This window comes from Silurus aristotelis (genome assembly GCF_946808225.1).
Source record: "Silurus aristotelis genome assembly, chromosome: 1".
NCBI lineage: Eukaryota > Metazoa > Chordata > Actinopteri > Siluriformes > Siluridae > Silurus > Silurus aristotelis.
This window is the reverse complement of record NC_139574.1, coordinates 9,525,532-9,543,234: the sequence shown is the minus strand read 5'-3', so window position 1 is coordinate 9,543,234 and position 17,703 is coordinate 9,525,532. Positions and strand designations below refer to the sequence as shown.

The 17,703-nt window shown below is 37.4% G+C and overlaps 1 protein-coding gene across 7 annotated transcripts in view; it reads right to left on the bottom strand.

Moving 5' to 3' along the window:
- Window positions 1–17,703, bottom strand: part of LOC310729936 (RNA-binding Raly-like protein) — a 204,882-nt gene that overhangs the window by 8,755 nt on the left and 178,424 nt on the right. For 4 of the 7 annotated variants that reach the window (XM_083548610.1, XM_083548608.1, XM_083548611.1 and 1 more), the window contains 3 exons: window positions 10,977–11,052; window positions 7,299–7,346; window positions 6,093–6,274 (listed from right to left, as the gene is read on the bottom strand). In XM_083548610.1, coding sequence (XP_083404736.1) covers window positions 6,093–6,274; window positions 7,299–7,346; window positions 10,977–11,052 — 306 coding nt within the window. The remainder of the gene's footprint in view (window positions 1–6,092; window positions 6,275–7,298; window positions 7,347–10,976; window positions 11,053–17,703) is intronic. The other 3 variants (XM_083548613.1, XM_083548612.1, XM_083548614.1) reach the window with 1 other exon arrangement.

Sequence of the window (17,703 nt, the reverse complement as noted above, 5' to 3'; positions counted from 1 at the left end):
TTGGCAGTGACGAGGATGGACAAGATTAGAAACGAGTTTATTATTACAGCGCATGTAGGACGTTTTGGTGACAAGGTGAGTGAGGCGAGATTGAGATGGTTTGGACATGTGCAGAGGAGGGACAAGAGTTATATTGGTAGAAGAATGCTGAGGATGGAGCCACCAGGAAGGAGGAAAAGAGGAAGGCCAAAGATGAGGTTCATGGATGTGGTGAGGGAAGACATGCAGGTAGTTGGTGTGAAAGAGGAAGATGTAGAGGACAGCGTGTTGTGGAGACGGATGATCCGCTGTGGCGACCCCTAATGGGAGCAGCCGCAAGAAGAAGAAAAAGAAGAAGAAGATTTGTCCACTGAAGTATAAAGGGACCATTAACTATCTTTTAGCCAAGGTTTCATTTTGGAGAAAAAAAAAAAAACACTTTTGGATTAAAACATCCTTAAAAACAATCCATTTTGGAATGTAAACTTCTTAATCTTTAAACACATAATTAATCTTTTTTCAAACACTTGAAAAATATGAATATGTCAGGAAAAGGTATATATTTTTTAATACTTTCTCCGCTTTTGCACTTTATTTCCATTGTTGTTCAGTTTACACACATCAGGGGAAATGCACGCAGGAAAAAAAATTATGACTGAACCGATCATAAGTCTCTGAGTGGTAATGTCCTAGTGGATTTGAGGGACAAATACCCGGCCAGCAAACATAGGGGAACAGTGAGTCACTGGCTGAGAACATTAGCTTTTCACCAAGCATTTGAATTAAAAGATAATTTCACTTAATTGAGTGGGATTAATTATACTAAATCCCCTCTAACAGAGGTTTAGCTTAATACTTGACCTATTTAATTATCATAAGGATATGTTCTTGATGGATGACAACAGAGCACATAAATCAAAACCTGGATCCACAAGGACTCATGGCTAGTTCTGCTCTGGATCTGTAGCTATTCACCCAAATAAATGCAATTGGGTTGAGGAGATTTATATTCCTCCTTCTTTTATCTACGTACCTATCCTGTTATTAATATCAATAAAACACTTGATATTATATATGTAGTAGTTTCTGAATAAGTGAACTTTCTGAATTAGTGTACAATACTTCAAACTCAAACCCTACACTGATCTAATCATTTTATGACTGATAAGCTGTTTCAAAGGTAGCTGTTCATGAGAACTCTTTCTATGCAGTCCAGTGAGGAGTTGATGTAATTGAAGGAGGCTGTCATTATGCTTAAAAACCTCTAAATAGAGCTCATAGGAGCTATCATAGAGATAGTTAAAAAAAATCAACAATTTGAGGATTCATAGTAACAACTAAATTGGAAGATTGCAGAATACATTTTCTGGAAAAGAAAAAAACTCTTTACAACATCTAGCCAAATCCAGAACAATCTTTAGAATGTAGGTGTATCATTGGCAAAGTCTACAATCAATGAGATACCTTTATGCAAATTAATACAACATAATTATATTTTAAGATTCACACCACTGTTAACACTCAAGAACAGAAAGGTCAGATTACACTACAAGAAAACATCTGGAAAAAAAATCCTGCCCATTCTGTAAAAAAATTATTATAGATACAACCAAAATTAACTTGTACCATAATTCTAGGAAAATAAAGAGTATGGAGAAGAAAAGGAAAGGCTCATGATCCAAGGCATACCACATATATTTTTCCCTTTTTATCTACATTCTTATCCTGTTAGTTTTAATGTAATTACTTACTAGTACATCTATAGCTGTTCTATAACTACTGAACTTTAAATATGTTGGTAACAATATGTATATGCTTAGCGCTAAAACTTAACTGATCTGAGCATTTCATTTCTTAAGAGCAGCCATGTATTGGTCTGCTTATGCTCTACAGCTGTATATAAATGTGATTTGTCTGGCTTTATGGAAATCCTGTAAGTGGATAGGTGCAATAAAAACAGACAGTTTGGTTGCTTGTTTGCTCATGTGCACCTCAGCATGACAAAACTGTCTAAATACTTGACTTCTTCATTGCAAAACAGCTAAAAAAAGAAAAAAAAAACAGGCCTTTGAATCTGTCCACATATGTCAGCTTAGTATCAAATGTCAGCTTTTATCCTACGCAACACAGTGCAACTATGTAGCTTGGAATTAACAAATTAATATATAGGTGAAAAAACATTGCCATGCCTCTGCTTCTGACTGGAATTAGGCGGGGGATCAGAGTCATCATACGTAGTGCTGGGAGTGTCAGTGGAACAAAGCAGAAATGCCCTTTGATGCTATATCAGTGTCAGACATGGAAATGGCCTGTGACATCCTTCAGATGTAGTCAGTTCTATCTCGAAGATCTGAGAGAAAGAAGATGCTCTACAATCAACCCAAGACATGAAGCTGCTTGGGGGCTTTCTAGGAGAAGCTTGCCAGTCATTGTCACTATTCCATAGCTGTCCTACATGTCAGTAAAGCGTATATATAATACACACACACACACACACACACACACACACACACACACACACACACACACACACACACACACACACACACACATTATGACATTATAACATTACCGGTGAAGTGACTAACACTGATTATCTCTTTTATAATGGCGCCTGTTAAAAAACTGACAATAATGAGGTCAGTTGATAATCTGATGCAAACTTCTTATACAACACAATGAAGTTAGCACTACACCTATCTCCTATCTGCGTGTGAGACATACTTTGGTATCAGACACCAGTTATTCAGAGGGCAACAAACACACACACACACACATTTTCTGTGATTTAATTATGTTAAACGACCAGCATATTTTGGGGATTTTTTTTTTAAAACAATCTATATATATATATATATATATATATAAAGCTCAAATACCACTGACTGACTCACTCACTCATCACGAAATCTCAAAAACCACTGAACGGATTGCAATGAAATTTGGAACATACCTTCCTCTTGGGTCTTAGGTGCTCACTAAGAAAGGGTTTTAAAAAATTCGCCCTGGATCGTGGCTAACTCGCGAAAAACGCGATTTCTCACGCATTGTAAACTCTTCGAAACAACAGTACGGATCCTACTGAAACTTACTACATTGTTTCTTATCACATGTTAGATGCACGATAAAAATTATTTTCAAAGTAGTTTGCCCTGTATCGGTACTACAAAGGGGTAGTACGTTATTTGTTGACGTTACGTTCTGATCTCTGATCATCCAGTCCTGCTCAGTGCTTACTGCTTATTGCCATATTGCTTAGCGTTCTGCCTTCCGTAGCGAAGCACGGGTACTTTCAGCTAGTAGAGGTATAAAAACTTAATTATTTAGCAAAACTATTTCTGTAAAGTTTAGTTTTCTTTAGTAAAAGAAAAGTGAAGAAATGTTTATAAAGTTTGCAATTGAAAGAATTATATCCCTCCAGATATTACACTACAATACATGTAACAACAAACAAGGCATAATTCACATTAAACAATAATAATAAAAAACAATAGTTGCTGGAGAGAGTTTTTGGATATTGTAGAGATATTTGATATAAAATATTCATTAGAAAGTGTGGGGAGAGAGATTGTGAGTCTTTGAATTAGACTCAATTCATTGTTCTGTTTTCATTATATTTCCTCCAGTTCGTCAAATTCACTTTGTGCCTCGGCTCATTTATCAAAATTGCCGTATTCACCATATAAGTTAAATGATGCAAAACACATCCATTTACCTTAGCGATGTCCTTAGAAAATGTTTACAATGGCTGCCTCACTGAGTATGCAATGGCGTTACTATAGTTACAGTTGTTTATAAGACAGCACATTAATTCAGAATGGTGATTAAACTGGCCCATGCATTTAACACTCGCAACTCATAGCTTCTAGACAATCAGAACCACACAGGCCACAGTATAAACAGATATAAAGCTTGTGTTGTTTATTGATGAATTAAAACTTGTACTCGTTGTCGAAACTGCTGTGTTGTAAGTGGAATAAAATTTTTGGGAATAACATGAAAAAACGTATCATTCCGTTTTATTTTATTCATCTATTTATGTATTTATTTCCATAAACATCATTACATTGCTATAGAATGAATGTCAACATACACTATATGAGGAAAAATTGGACGTGACTTTTCCAGTCAGATGTGGTTCTTCCCAAAACTGTTACCACAAAGTTAGAATAGAATAGAATAGAATAGAATAGAATAGAATAGAATAGAATAGAATTCTTTTGGATGAATGGGAACACTGACTGCACACTTTATCAGTGCCTGAGCACAAATCTCCACAAGCAGACTCCAAAATCTAGTGGAACTTCTTCCCAGAAGTGTGGAAGTATTATAAGAGCAAATGTGGAGTAATGAGAAATGGGATTTCAAAAAGCACACCATTTTTGTCCCTATAGCTAGAACATCTGTAGTTTATTCTAGTAGGATTTTTTTCTCCATGGTTTTGGTCTAAATTAATTTTGGTAAAGTGTAGCTGCCATTCAGCGCAAACAGAGGATATGTGACATCACTCTATTCTCCACAGACCACACAGCATCAGGCAAGGACACATATTTTAACTACAAACAGTATGAAGCGTATTAGAGTTGTGTCTGTGTGTTTGGGTCTATCAAAGAATATAAAGATGTGCTTTGAAAGATGTAAGTGCTGGTGAAGGATACTGCTTAAAAAAAGTGTTAGAATTTTCTTCTTTTTTTAAGTGAACCTCAAATGAAACCACATGAGCCATTTACTATGTTAAAACTAACCTTAACACTGCTAAAAAAATTTTTTTAATAAAATCTTTTGTCATAAAAAGCATGTCCATACATGCCTAAAAAATTGTATTACATGTCCAGCTTTGAGACAAAATCAGAAACACTATAGCCCTGTGTTATAGAACATGCATTTCTGTATGAGAAGAAAAAGACTTAGTTACACCTTAAAAAGTAGTGAAAATTCCATGATAACAAATACACCAATCTTTCACTGTTTCATCTCTATTTCAGTGTAAGAATTAATCTTCAGAATAACAAATAATAACAGTAAAAATAAATCAAAGGTCCCTGGTCAATGGAGGCATTTCAGTGCTAAAATTAGATTTCTTTAATGCCCCCATGCACACTGTAGAGTATAATCTTCACTCTGAGACAGATTGTGTGCTAACCTCAAGGCCACAAATGTGAGCTCTGGAGAGATAACGATAAAAGCAGAACAATGTGTGTTTTGTGCATGTTGCCATGGTTATTTTTTACTCTTGAATTGCTTCGATACAAGCCTACCCCCAGAGAGCTCACTATATACAGAGCTCAAAGTCTAACAAAAAAGTAATCTCCAGGCTTAACTTGCCCGGCCCCGCTTAACTCTTATGGGCTGGAGATGAGAATCTCAAATTGTGCAATTGAATGTAAATTACAGGCATATGGAATGTGGCATGCTCTGCCTTCCCCGAATCACCGCCGGGAAATGCGGCACAGCCAATTCCGAATCAAAGTGACAATTTCAGCCAAGAGGCGGCTGATGACATCGACAGACATGCATTTGCCCCTTTGACAGAAAGCAATATATAACTCGAATGACATGAATAAAAAAATCCATTTGCCTTTTTGGCTATTTAAATAGTATAGAGACAGAGAGACAGAAAGAATTAGAGAGAGAGAGAGAGAGAGAGAGAGAGAGAGAGAGAGAGAGAGAGAGAGAAAGAATCAATGTCAGGGTAACTCCCTGACCTGTACGTCTTAGACAGTTCCACTGATAATATACTGCATAACAAGGAATAAACTTGACTCACTTTATATGGTGTCTAATAAAGCTGGCAATGCTAAAGAAGAGTAATTAGCTAAGTGCTCATAGCAGCAGATCTTCAGTCATTGCAGCATTGTTGGCTTTTGTCAGAATTCTTTCCTCTGGTTTAGATGGCCTATGTATTGAATGTTTTCACCACTTTTGGATGAAGGCCAAGATAATGCTATTAAAGAAACGCTCAAAGGTCTTATTTCAAAAAGCTGCTACTGCGGATTAAATGAACGCTGCTTGTTATGGTGTTATGGTGTGGTGCTTCAGTGTTATGAATTTGGCCTGCAAATTATGTTTGGGTCTCTGCAGAGCAGAGGATCATTTCTGCCATCTGGACTTACGCTTGAGGCCAGAGGAGAAGGAGGAGGAGGAGGAGGAGGGTGGCCGTGAGGACGAAGAGGTTGAGGTTTTGATGGAGAAGGAAGTCTTTCCTCTCCGCGTCGACGGCACTACGACACGCGAGCGCTTCAGAGGGATGACGGCCCGTGGAGGTGGGGCCACCCGTCCATGATAGTCAAAGAGCCTGAACACAAAATAAAAGTGATCCTATAGCACATACCCATTGAATAGTTTAGCGATTTTGCTCTCTGACACTTACTATTAAACTCATTTAATAGTTATCGATGGATTTATGAGCTGAAATGGCTTCGCTAAAATTATGCAGGATCGAGAGTAGGCGAAGATTTGATTCCATATAGAAACTGCATGAAGATGTCACAGCACTGTACTGTTTGAAACCAGATAAGCCATAGCTCTGGGATTTGACATTTTGTAAATACATAACGCTGTTGTAGATTTCACGATCAATCTTTGATGTCTCAATAACAGAGTTTTTCTGACCAAGGCTTTTCGACAAATCTTCCTGTATGACATGAAATAAATCATTATATTCTTTGAAAATGTCTAGATGCACTGTCTGTGCACTGTTCACATATCACATATCTTCAGTAGATCTTTATTCACAGCAGCGGTGTAGTTTTCAAGAATCTTCAAATGAAAGAGGAAAGAACAGAGACACAGGGAAATGTCAAACCGAACTATGAGCTCTACACCCACACACCCACACACACAAACAGAGAGACACTCATACACTTGTGCTTTCAGTGCACAGTGTTTCTCGGCCTGGTTGACATTTAGCAAAATGTCTCCACCAATAAAAGCCTTGATCATAAGCAGGAAAATTAGACAGGGGAAAGTCAGACCATCTTAATGTGTAAGGATATGGTCTATTCAGGCTATTCTAATAGATTTTTACATAAAATTGGCTTTTTCTTTTTATATTCAAGAAGAAATATGAGCAAGGCTGAAGCCAGTGTCACACTCTGTAAATGCCAACACTAAGTGCTCTGCTTTTTATTTCCTTTTGACCTCTAACCTCTGTTAAAGGCCATAATAATGTAGTGAGCAATTTATATTCTGCACTGATGTAACTCATCTACTGGTATAGAACCCACTAGCAATTTTAAATGAGTAAACAATGTATTATTTAGCACTGCTTAAAGGCTAGCATGAGTTGGCAAAGAGGAGTGGCAAAAGTGAATACATACCGATTATAGAAATCCTCACGGTAGTAATCATAATCAAATTCATATCCACTGAAAAACACACATACAAAATACATGAACATGTTGCCTGCTAGATTGCGTACATCGAATCAAATTTACTATTTACATCTATTACTATTTAAGCACTATACACACACACACACACACACACGCATATATATATAATATATATTTTCAAGGATCTATCTATCTATCTATCTATCTATCTATCTATCTATCTATCTATCTATCTATCTATCTATCTATCTATCTATCTATAGATAGATAGATAGATAGATAGATAGATAGATAGATAGATAGATAGATAGATAGATAGATAGATAGATAGATAGATAGGTCCTTGAATTTTACATTACTTTAATTTAGGGTTTTAATAACCAGCGAAATGAAAAAAAAAAAAAAACAACACTACCACAATTATATTAATTATTTCCAAATAAACTAGATTTTTCATTTTTCTACTTAATTATATTCTACATTCTGCCTCCAGTCAATGTATGTTAATACCAGTCCTGCTACACTACAGCTAATTAAAATCATAGAAACAATATCAATTACCAATTAATTGTCTTTTCTGGTGCTTATATGCAGTAATGGTACAGTCAATACATTAATTTGCAGATATAATAATTTTAAATTACATTTGAATGAAAAATTAATTATTGTTTATAAATGCTTATTATCTAAGTATAAAAAAACAACACCCCAGTGCAGAGGTTATATAAAAGAAACACTTTAAATTATGTCATGTTTCATGTAGATGACACTTAACTAATTCTCTCCTTTCCTTTTACAGATGCTCTTGTTTAATCTGGTTTTACCGAGATGCTGGAACAAACTGATGTTCGAACAGCTGAGTCACTAGCTGTCCAATGATGTCTAAAGACCTACCTTTTCCAGAGGTTCTTAAATTAGCACTCTTTGTATTGCCTGAACTGCTTCTAACTATTTTTCTCCCAACAGAATTTTAGACAGATGGTATTCTTAGACTGTGTTCTAATAAACCACAATTAGAATATATATGTATTAATAGTCTTTATAACAAAGCAAAGTATTTTGTAATTTGCTCTGGATCTGGCAAATGCCCTAAATGTGAATGTGCAGAATGCCCTGTGATGGACTGTTCCTGAGATACAGTGAAAATTCACTGAGATTATGAGCAGAATAGTGCAGGCACTATAGAATAGATAGTATATTTGGCACATATCTGTAGGTCCTGGCATTAGTTTTACCCAAATTAAAGTGAGCCAGGTGTTTATTTATAGTGGTCTTAGAAAGAAAAACTTTATTTAAAAATAAAAGAAAGTATCTGTGATTAAGGTTCTGCACTAGAAGGAGAAAGTTTGAGAGTTTAAATTCAAGAAGTACCACAAATGTATTTTTCCTGAGCCAGAACCTTAACCCTGAGCTATTTATTCGTATGGCTTAATCCAATTTTGTCTTACAAGTAAGGCGCCATGTTTTGTCACAGAGTTTTCTTTAGTGTTTACAGATTTAACATGAGACATTTTCTCTCACTATATTCTTCGATCACTTGTACTTGAGAAAGGGTAAGCTATCTGCAAAAACAATTTTCATGTGTTTACTTAAAGCTCTGTTTCTCCCCAGATGCATCAAACCACAACAAACCCGACACCCTGGATGTCGATTGGCTTGCTGGTCACGCTCAGTGGTCAGTGTGAGAGGAGCAGATTGAGGGCTGGGGATTGACAGTATATGTGAGCTATGTGGCAGAATGGAGCTCAGATTGCTTTCCATCCCACTAATCCTGGCCAGGTCATCATGGCCACAGTCTCTTATACAATGAGCTCCATAACATGCGTACACACACACACACACACACACACACACACACACACACACACACACACACATGCACACTGCCTCCCATGCATCATTATTATTCAGCCAAATTAGACTCGCCATCAAATGTTTTATTATGTTTAATTCCAAAATAAAGCAGTTGCCATGTGAAATGGCTCTTTGATAGTTTTGTCATTCTCCCGTTTCATTTCCCTAATTAACAGAACTTACATAATGGATATTTGGATTGTATAAATGCAAATTAAGCCGTAATTAATTTGGCATATCAAAAACCAAATGAGGGGGAGAAAAAATAAATAAGTGTATAACGATAGCTAATGGAAACGCTATGGCTACAATGAAAAGGAGTAAGAGAAGGCTCAAAGCAGAAATAATTGTATTGCTAGATGTCTAAAAAATGTATGCCTCATTATTTTCATGGCCCTGTTCAACATAGACAACAAACCTTTCTGTCAGGATTTTTGAAAACCTAAAAGCTAAATTGAATCACTGCCTGGGTCATATTTCTGGAGCACTTGTTTAGTGACTCACATTCCTATTGCTGTAGATAGATCAACAAGGATATTGTACTGAAACTGCACTTCCCTAAAGCTTCTCTAAATATACTTTGCACTATTCTTCTTTATAGTATATAGTCAGAGAAGAGACATTATTAATAATCACACTTACTGTGTTACTTAGAAAATCTATGGTTTTCTCAATATGGATCTTAACATACATACGTATTTCTTTACTGGTTCTTTGACCATAAAAAAAAAGGTAAAAGCACCATAAATAAAACTTTTTATTTTTTTATTTGTTTGGTGAATTTTTGACTTGTACTGGCCTTGACTCAAACAGCATACTTTTCTCGACTTTTCTGGATCAGTTGTACAACACTTCCACTCCTCTAGGTTTTTATTTATTTATTTTTTTCATTTGAGTAAAACATTTGGCAACTGGCAAACTTTCCGAAGAAAACCAAATACAAGTCTGTCTAATTATTGTTTTTATATATAATGCACACTCTCTTGTCCTTGTACCTGTGTCTTTATTTTTTTTTACTATGATCAGGGTAAAACTTTAAAATAAAGAGTGTTTCACAGAAATCACACACACACACACACACACACACACACACACACACACACACACACACACACACACACACACATTGCTGTGTCAAAATGTGATTCATATGCAGCTTCAGCAATTGTGAGTATAGATTGCTGTAGACTATCTTGCAATGAAGCAAGACAAAGACACATGACTTCTGCATTATCTGATTCTGATGAGTAACAAAAAGTGCTGACTAGGGTATGCTGGTATCTTGATCTGCGATGCTAATCTGCCCTCCTCTCTCCTCTCACAAAGATAAATGTCGTTTTTTTTCCAAAGTCAAACATTACTACTGACACCATGTACGCATGCAGCACATTCCTGCTGGACTTTTGTGCAGGTAAATAGCAATTCCTACTGTAAAGGTGTGTTATCCATGGAAAGAAATCTAATTGATGGAATTATTCACAAAACTATTCATTTACAGTTTAATATAATGTAGCTTTTCAGTAGAACTAAATAAGTAAAAGAATGCTTTTAGCCATTTCTAATAGCCTGGGCAAATTCAGCCACACATTACTAAATTGAAAATGGGCTTTCAGAAAATGTATCAAAAATAAGTAAATCAATAAATACAAAAAAGGTAAAAGACCAAAAACAACAAATAAACTCCAGGCTGCGATGCATGCTATGTGAAATATAAAAACTTTATGCATCTATATAAAAGAGCTGTCTTTATGAACATGACTGACTGTTAAGAATTTGTCACAAGGTAAACAAAGAAGCAGAAGCACTCACGTGTATACGGCAGAGAGGGGTCTTTTGGAGCCGGCTTTAGGCCTGTACGGTTTGGGTTCTCCGGCCATGTTGATATCTGAAGTGGAAGAGACAGAAGCGAGTTATGGCGTGATTGCGCACTTACAGTAAATCAATCTCCAAGCCTATCACTCCAATCAGCAGCTAAACACTGGTGTAGTGATTACACAGTCTAGCTCTCTGGATCACCCCCTTGTCTAGCTGAATGAAACACTCTTGTATCATAATAAAAATGATAGTTCCCCTAGATCTTAGGATTTCTCATCAAGAAAAAATATATTGCAAAGACATTGCATTGGTTAAATGCCACAAACAAAAATAAAACAATTGAGACATATTTTTCCCCAATGCAGTCATTTGTGCTCTTTTTTATTCACAATACCACATTTTCAGGTCTAATTTCGTTACACCTTATTGTTTTGTGGTGTGCCTTGTTTTGATGTGGAAGCAGGGAAAAAGAAGCAAGGCATAATCAGAGAGAAGAAGGAAGGAACTCACATCATCTTCTTTCCTACCCTCTCACAACAATGCTGAACCGAGGCACAACATGGCAACACAGGTACAGCACATTCTATCTATCTATCTATCTATCTATCTATCTATCTATCTATCTATCTATCTATCTATCTATCTATCTATCTATCTATCTATCTATCTATCTATCTATCTATCTATCTATCTATCTACCTATCTATCTATCTAAAGACGGACGGACAGACAGACAGACAGACAGACAGAGAGAGAGAGAGAGAGAGAGAGAGAGAGAGAGAGAGAGAGAGAGAGAGAGAGAGAGAGAAGAGAGACACATTTATAGATATATAAATGGTGGCTACAGCATTGTTTCTAACAATATTAAAGAACAATAGGGCATTTCCCTAATTACTAATTACTACACAAGGAGTTAAATTAGTAAGGAGAACATAGGAATGCCATTAATGTGTTTTTGTTTTAAAATGAACCAACAGTGAAGCTGACATACATAAAGGGTTATCTCATTATTGATTAGTTCGTGGCTATAAAACTACAATATAGTGCTATACTATAGTGAACGTACTTTGTATTACATCTGAGCTTGACATTCTCACAATTGACTAAGGGTGCATGCTCCAAAGTGATTAAATACATTTCATATTATTCTGAAATCCAAGCCAAAAAAAAGGAAAAAAGAAATGATGTCTCATCCAATTATCTTTAAACGTTGTTTTCATTACACATTTCTTCTTTTGAAAAATCAATGTCAAATTTTTAACGATACCACAGAGGATAAATTATACATCAAATATAAAAAAAGACATGAGTTGGCTGTTGCAATACAGTGGTCCTCTTACGTTCTAAGACCCCTGCGAGTTCAGAAAATCCGTGAATTTTGGACGCACCACCACAGCCCCTATGGTACCTTAGTGAATTCATCTAGACATTATGTCACTTTAATACAATTATGTGTTCCTGAACATTCGGTCCCGCTGCGGATTCCTGCGAATTTTAGGATAATCCGCAACTTGCTGTTTTTCCTGCGAATTTTTCCGAGCCGCGAGTTCTGAACTGCAAATTATCAGGGATTGACTGTATATATTTTGAAGTGCTTGATATGAAATACTCTGCTGGGTTGAGATATAGAATGCAATCTGCCACTAGATGGAAGAGGATCATGAAGACATTTTCTAAACTTACAAACCACACAGTGTGGAGAAATAGGATCATGCTTCCTGTGTCTACGTAAAACTATTGCAATTCTATAACATTTATTTAAATCTGGACAAAAAAAAATAAAATCACACAACATAAATCGAGTGACATTAACAGATGCAACTGCAACTCTTTTGTGGCATTAGTTCTTATTCCACTGGCACAGTGATTCTACCTTAACACATGAAGCTGCTCTAAAGAGCTTAGAATAACACTGTAATCCTGTTAGTTATGTTGATCTGTTCAGTCATGATTAATGCCACATCGTTTCACATCCTCACTGGAATTTGCTGATGTGGGCGAGTAGTATATCGCACACAAAGAAATATGCTGTAAATAGGACCAGAAAAATCCTTGCATCCTGCTGTCTGAAGAAAGTTGTGGCTAAAGTTGCACAGAAAAGTAATCAGTAGAAGTGGAGTTTAACACACACGACTGCCCAGAGCTGAATCATTGAGTGCTTGTCTGCTAGGTCCCGGTTGGCAAGCATCTGGCTATAGTCCAGGTTTAAGCGAGTTTGACTGTGCTGTCAGAGGCAGCAGCAGTGTGTATCATGTACTAGGCTCAGTAGAGCAGAGGTATCCATCATGGCAGAAAGCTCAGAAAGAGACACGGGAAAAGATAGAAAAAAACTGTGTCTGAGACAGAGAGAGACATAAGTGCAATAAGGAAGAATCAAGTCACACAAACAGACATACAGACAGACAGATATTATGATCGTCTACAATGTTAGGTGACGTCTCTGCACCTTACTTCTACTCTAGCTAGCTCATTGCAATTGCAGCGAGTGAGAAGTTGCGGTTAGTGCGAGGAATATTTATTAATGCTCCTGCCTCGGCTCTGTCTGTTGCCTGGAGACCCACGGTGCTGAAAGCTGAGCAGCCTAGAGGGCGGGAGCTGCTTTTTGAGCTACTGGGAGAAAAAAAATGAAAGCTCTCCATTCACATGGGCAAGAGCGTTGAGCTTGCCACAGTAAAAAATAAATGAAAGGAAGAAAAAACAACAGAGACAACACAGGGACAGTACTTTAATGGATACACTGACTACACAAACCCACACACACACACACACACACACACTTTTCTGCTTAGAGCTTGGGTTCACTAAAGAGTGGGTGAAACTAAAAGGCAGCGGATATGATTACATGTCATTATTACAAGATTGTCAATCATCTTTAATTATATGGTAAAACGTATCCATGATCAAAAATAATTTAAAGTTTTAAAAAAGAGGTAAAGGAGTAAGTCTATTTGTAGGAGTTGTAGGAGGCAGGTTGCATAACTAATCATTATCAACTTCAGCAGCAGGTGCTTGACAGACGAATGCGAATCTGTGACTTTCCTGTGAGCTCGGAGCGGCTCTGTTGCTATTCACATATCTTTTTCTGCCTGTCTTTCTTTGTGCAGATGAAAATGGGATCCTCCTTTCCTCCAACTCCTGCCAGCTTTATGTACAGCTCTGCAAGGACGAGCTCTTCCGTTTTGATAATGGACATCCAGCTTGGCCTTAAAGTTTGCAGGATAAAAAGCATCTTGTGTAAATATAAAACCAACATTTCAGACACAGAGTTCAATCAAAAAATCAAAAAAATCCAGACGGTTAATATAAAGCCAAATTATTTTACAAGTAACCCTGTAGACAGCAGTGTAATTATAACAGACAATCAATTACAAAGTTTTACTCCTATTCACGAGAATGACTTAATTTCATTAATTTCCTCATCAAAATCATCAACCTGCATTCTCGATCCCTTGCCTACAAGTTTCTTTAAACAGATAACTCCAGAGGTAATTTAACCTGTTTTAAAAATAATAAACTCTTCCATTAGCACTGGTTTTGTACCAAAATCCTTCAAACTGGCAGTTATCCACCCCCTAATTAAGAAACCTGACCTTGACCCATGTCAGCTGTCCAACTACAGACTAATATCAAATCTCCCCTTCATAGCCAAAATTTTAGAAAAGGTTGTAGCACAGCAGTTATGCTCACACCTACTTATGAATAATATTTTTGAAATGTATCAGTCAGGATTTCGGCCTCATCATAGCACAGAGACGGCGCTAGTTAAGGTGGTAAATGACCTGTTATTGGCCTCTGATCAGGGTTTTGTCTCCTTACTTGTTTTGCTCGACCTTAGTGCAGCTTTTGACACCATTGATCACACTATACTACTTGCTAGACTTGAGAACGTTGTTGGAATAAAGGGAACGGCTCTCTCTTGGCTCAGGTCTTATTTGACTGATCGCTATCTGTTTGTTGATGTTAATGGTGAGTTCTCCACACTCTCTGAGGTAAAGTTTGGTGTTCCTCAAGGATCTGTCTTAGGCCCTCTGCTTTTCTCTTTATATATGCTGCCTCTTGGAGAAATTATTCATAAACATGGTATTAGATTCCATTGCTATGCTGATGATACACAGCTATATATTTCAGCAAAGCCAGATGAGAGAGATCAGCTTAACAATGTTGAAAAATGTGTTAAGGACATTAGACAGTGGATGCTCGATAACTTTCTTCTGCTAAACTCAGATAAGACGGAAGTACTTTTACTAGGACCACATGCAGCTAGAAGCAAACTTTCCGATTACCTAACATCTCTGGATGGTGTTTCTGTTTCATCGGTACGGCTGTCAAAGACCTTGGTGTGATTATTGACTCGAGTCTTTCCTTTGAGGCCACCGTGAATAATATTACCAGGATTGCCTTCTTTCACCTTAGAAATATTGCTAAAATTAGAAATATGATGTCGTTACAGGATGCAGAAAAACTAGTTCATGCTTTTGTTACTTCTAGATTAGACTACTGTAACGCTTTACTGTCTGGGTGTGCGAGTAGGTGCATAAATAAGCTTCAGTTAGTTCAGAATGCAGCAGCAAGAGTCCTCACTAGATCTAGGAAATATGACCACATCACCCCTGTATTAATCAGTCTACACTGGCTCCCAATCAAATCTCGCATTGATTATAAAATTCTACTACTGACATATAAAGCACTTAATGGTCTCGCACCACCGTATCTGAGTGAACTTCTGTACCAGTATGATCCTCCACGCCTACATAGATCAAAAGGTGCAGGCTATCTGTTGGTTCCTCCAATAATGAAGATTACAGCAGGGGGCAGATCTTTCTCTTATAAAGCCCCGCAGTTATGGAACAGCCTTCCAACCAGTGTTCGGGACTCAGACACAGTCTCAGTGTTCAAGTCGAGGTTGAAAACATATTTATTCAGTCAAGCCTTTAATCAGTAGATTTTTTTTCAGGTAAAGGCTCAGATCTGGAGGGAACATTGATATAGAGTGTTTGTCGAACTGGGATATTTGTACGCTGTCGTCCCCTCACATTCACGTGTTCACTCAGGTTTGTTGATGGTGGTGTGGTGGGCCGTCTCTTATCCCAGAGATCCCTCATGTCTGTGTTGCCTTCTGGTTCTCCCTTTTAGTTATGCTGCTATAGCGAGTCTTGCCGGAGTCCAAACTGCACAGTGACTTTAACTCTCATGCAACAATAGGTACACTTAATAATCCATATCCTTCTCTTCCTGTCACCCTCTTCTCTCTCTCTCTCTCTCTCTCTCTCTCTCTCTCTCTCTCTCTCTCTCTCTCGGTCGAGTTAAACATGCTCCTGAGGCTCCAGTGACCACTGTTCCTGCTCCTCTCCCCCCCGTGGATCTTCCCACTTCATCCAGGCCTGCCTGGATTGGACTGTAGTTGATGTCAACAGTCTCCTACACTGACTCAGAAATACACTTCGCTTTTGATCATCATCACTGCACCCCGCAACATTGTATACCCGCCACAAATGGACATTCGGTGTAACCCAGATGAGGATGGGTTCCCTCTTGAGTCTGGTTCCTCTCAAGGTTTCTTCCTTATGCCATCTCGGGGAGTTTTTCCTTGCCACAGTCGCCAGTCGCCACCGGCTTGCTCATCAGGGACAAACTTACTCATAAAGAACATATTCATTTTTAATCACCGCATTATCTGTGTAAAGCTGCTTTGAGACAATGTTCATTGTTAAAAGCGCTATACAAATAAAAATGAATTGAATTGAATTGAAATCAGCTCACTTTCTCTACGTGACAGGAGAACGAAATGCAAATGTGCTTAATACACACTGATTAAACTCTGGGGGAGTAAATCAGCATGACATGCATGCTTGCATGCTTAATACGAAAGCTGGTGTACTAAAAGGTCTTTTTCTGCACTCAATTTGTTATCCTTAAAATAAAATATATACAAGTTGTCCTTGGACACCACAAGTTAAATGCCAGATGAATTATTAAACTGGAAGAAAGAGAGAAGAGATAAAGATTGTATTAGACAGTGAGAATGGGTTGGCAGGAGAAGTGACAGTCTGGGGCACAGTGCAAGAATAATAATAAAAAAAACGAAAAAAAAAAATTTTTGTGTAAATATATATATATATATATATATATATATATATATATATATATATATATATATATATATATATATATATAGAGAGAGAGAGAGAGAGAGAGAGAGAAAGAGAGAGAGAGAGAGAGAGAGAGAGAGAGAGAGAGAGAGAGAGAGAGAACAAAGAGAGATAGAACTGAGTGCAAAGGCCTAGAGGAGATATAAGGAATCTTGTGAATGAGTGGACATAAAAGCCAGCATTACTTCAGTGTAAGCCGATAGCTGGTCAGGATGGGCGATTCTCCAGGAGTTTTCTCAGTCCTCATCCTTCTCTATTACTCGATCAGACAAAGCCATATGTTCTCTCTCTCTCTCTCTCTCTCTCTCTCTCTCTCTCTCTCTCTCTCTCTCTCTCTCTCTCTCACACACACTCTCTTTCTCTCACTGTGACACTGCTGGGTTACCATCTCAATGAATCCAATCAGAGCTGTCAGTCCACATCTGGAGCAACGCTGCTGGGTTGGTATTCAGAAATAAACCAGAACCAACTGAACAGAAAACTGTTGCATCATTAAACCAAAGATCTGCATCTGTGATAATTGAACACACTGAAGGCTCATGCTTAATCCTGTCTAGTGTCTTTTTACTTAA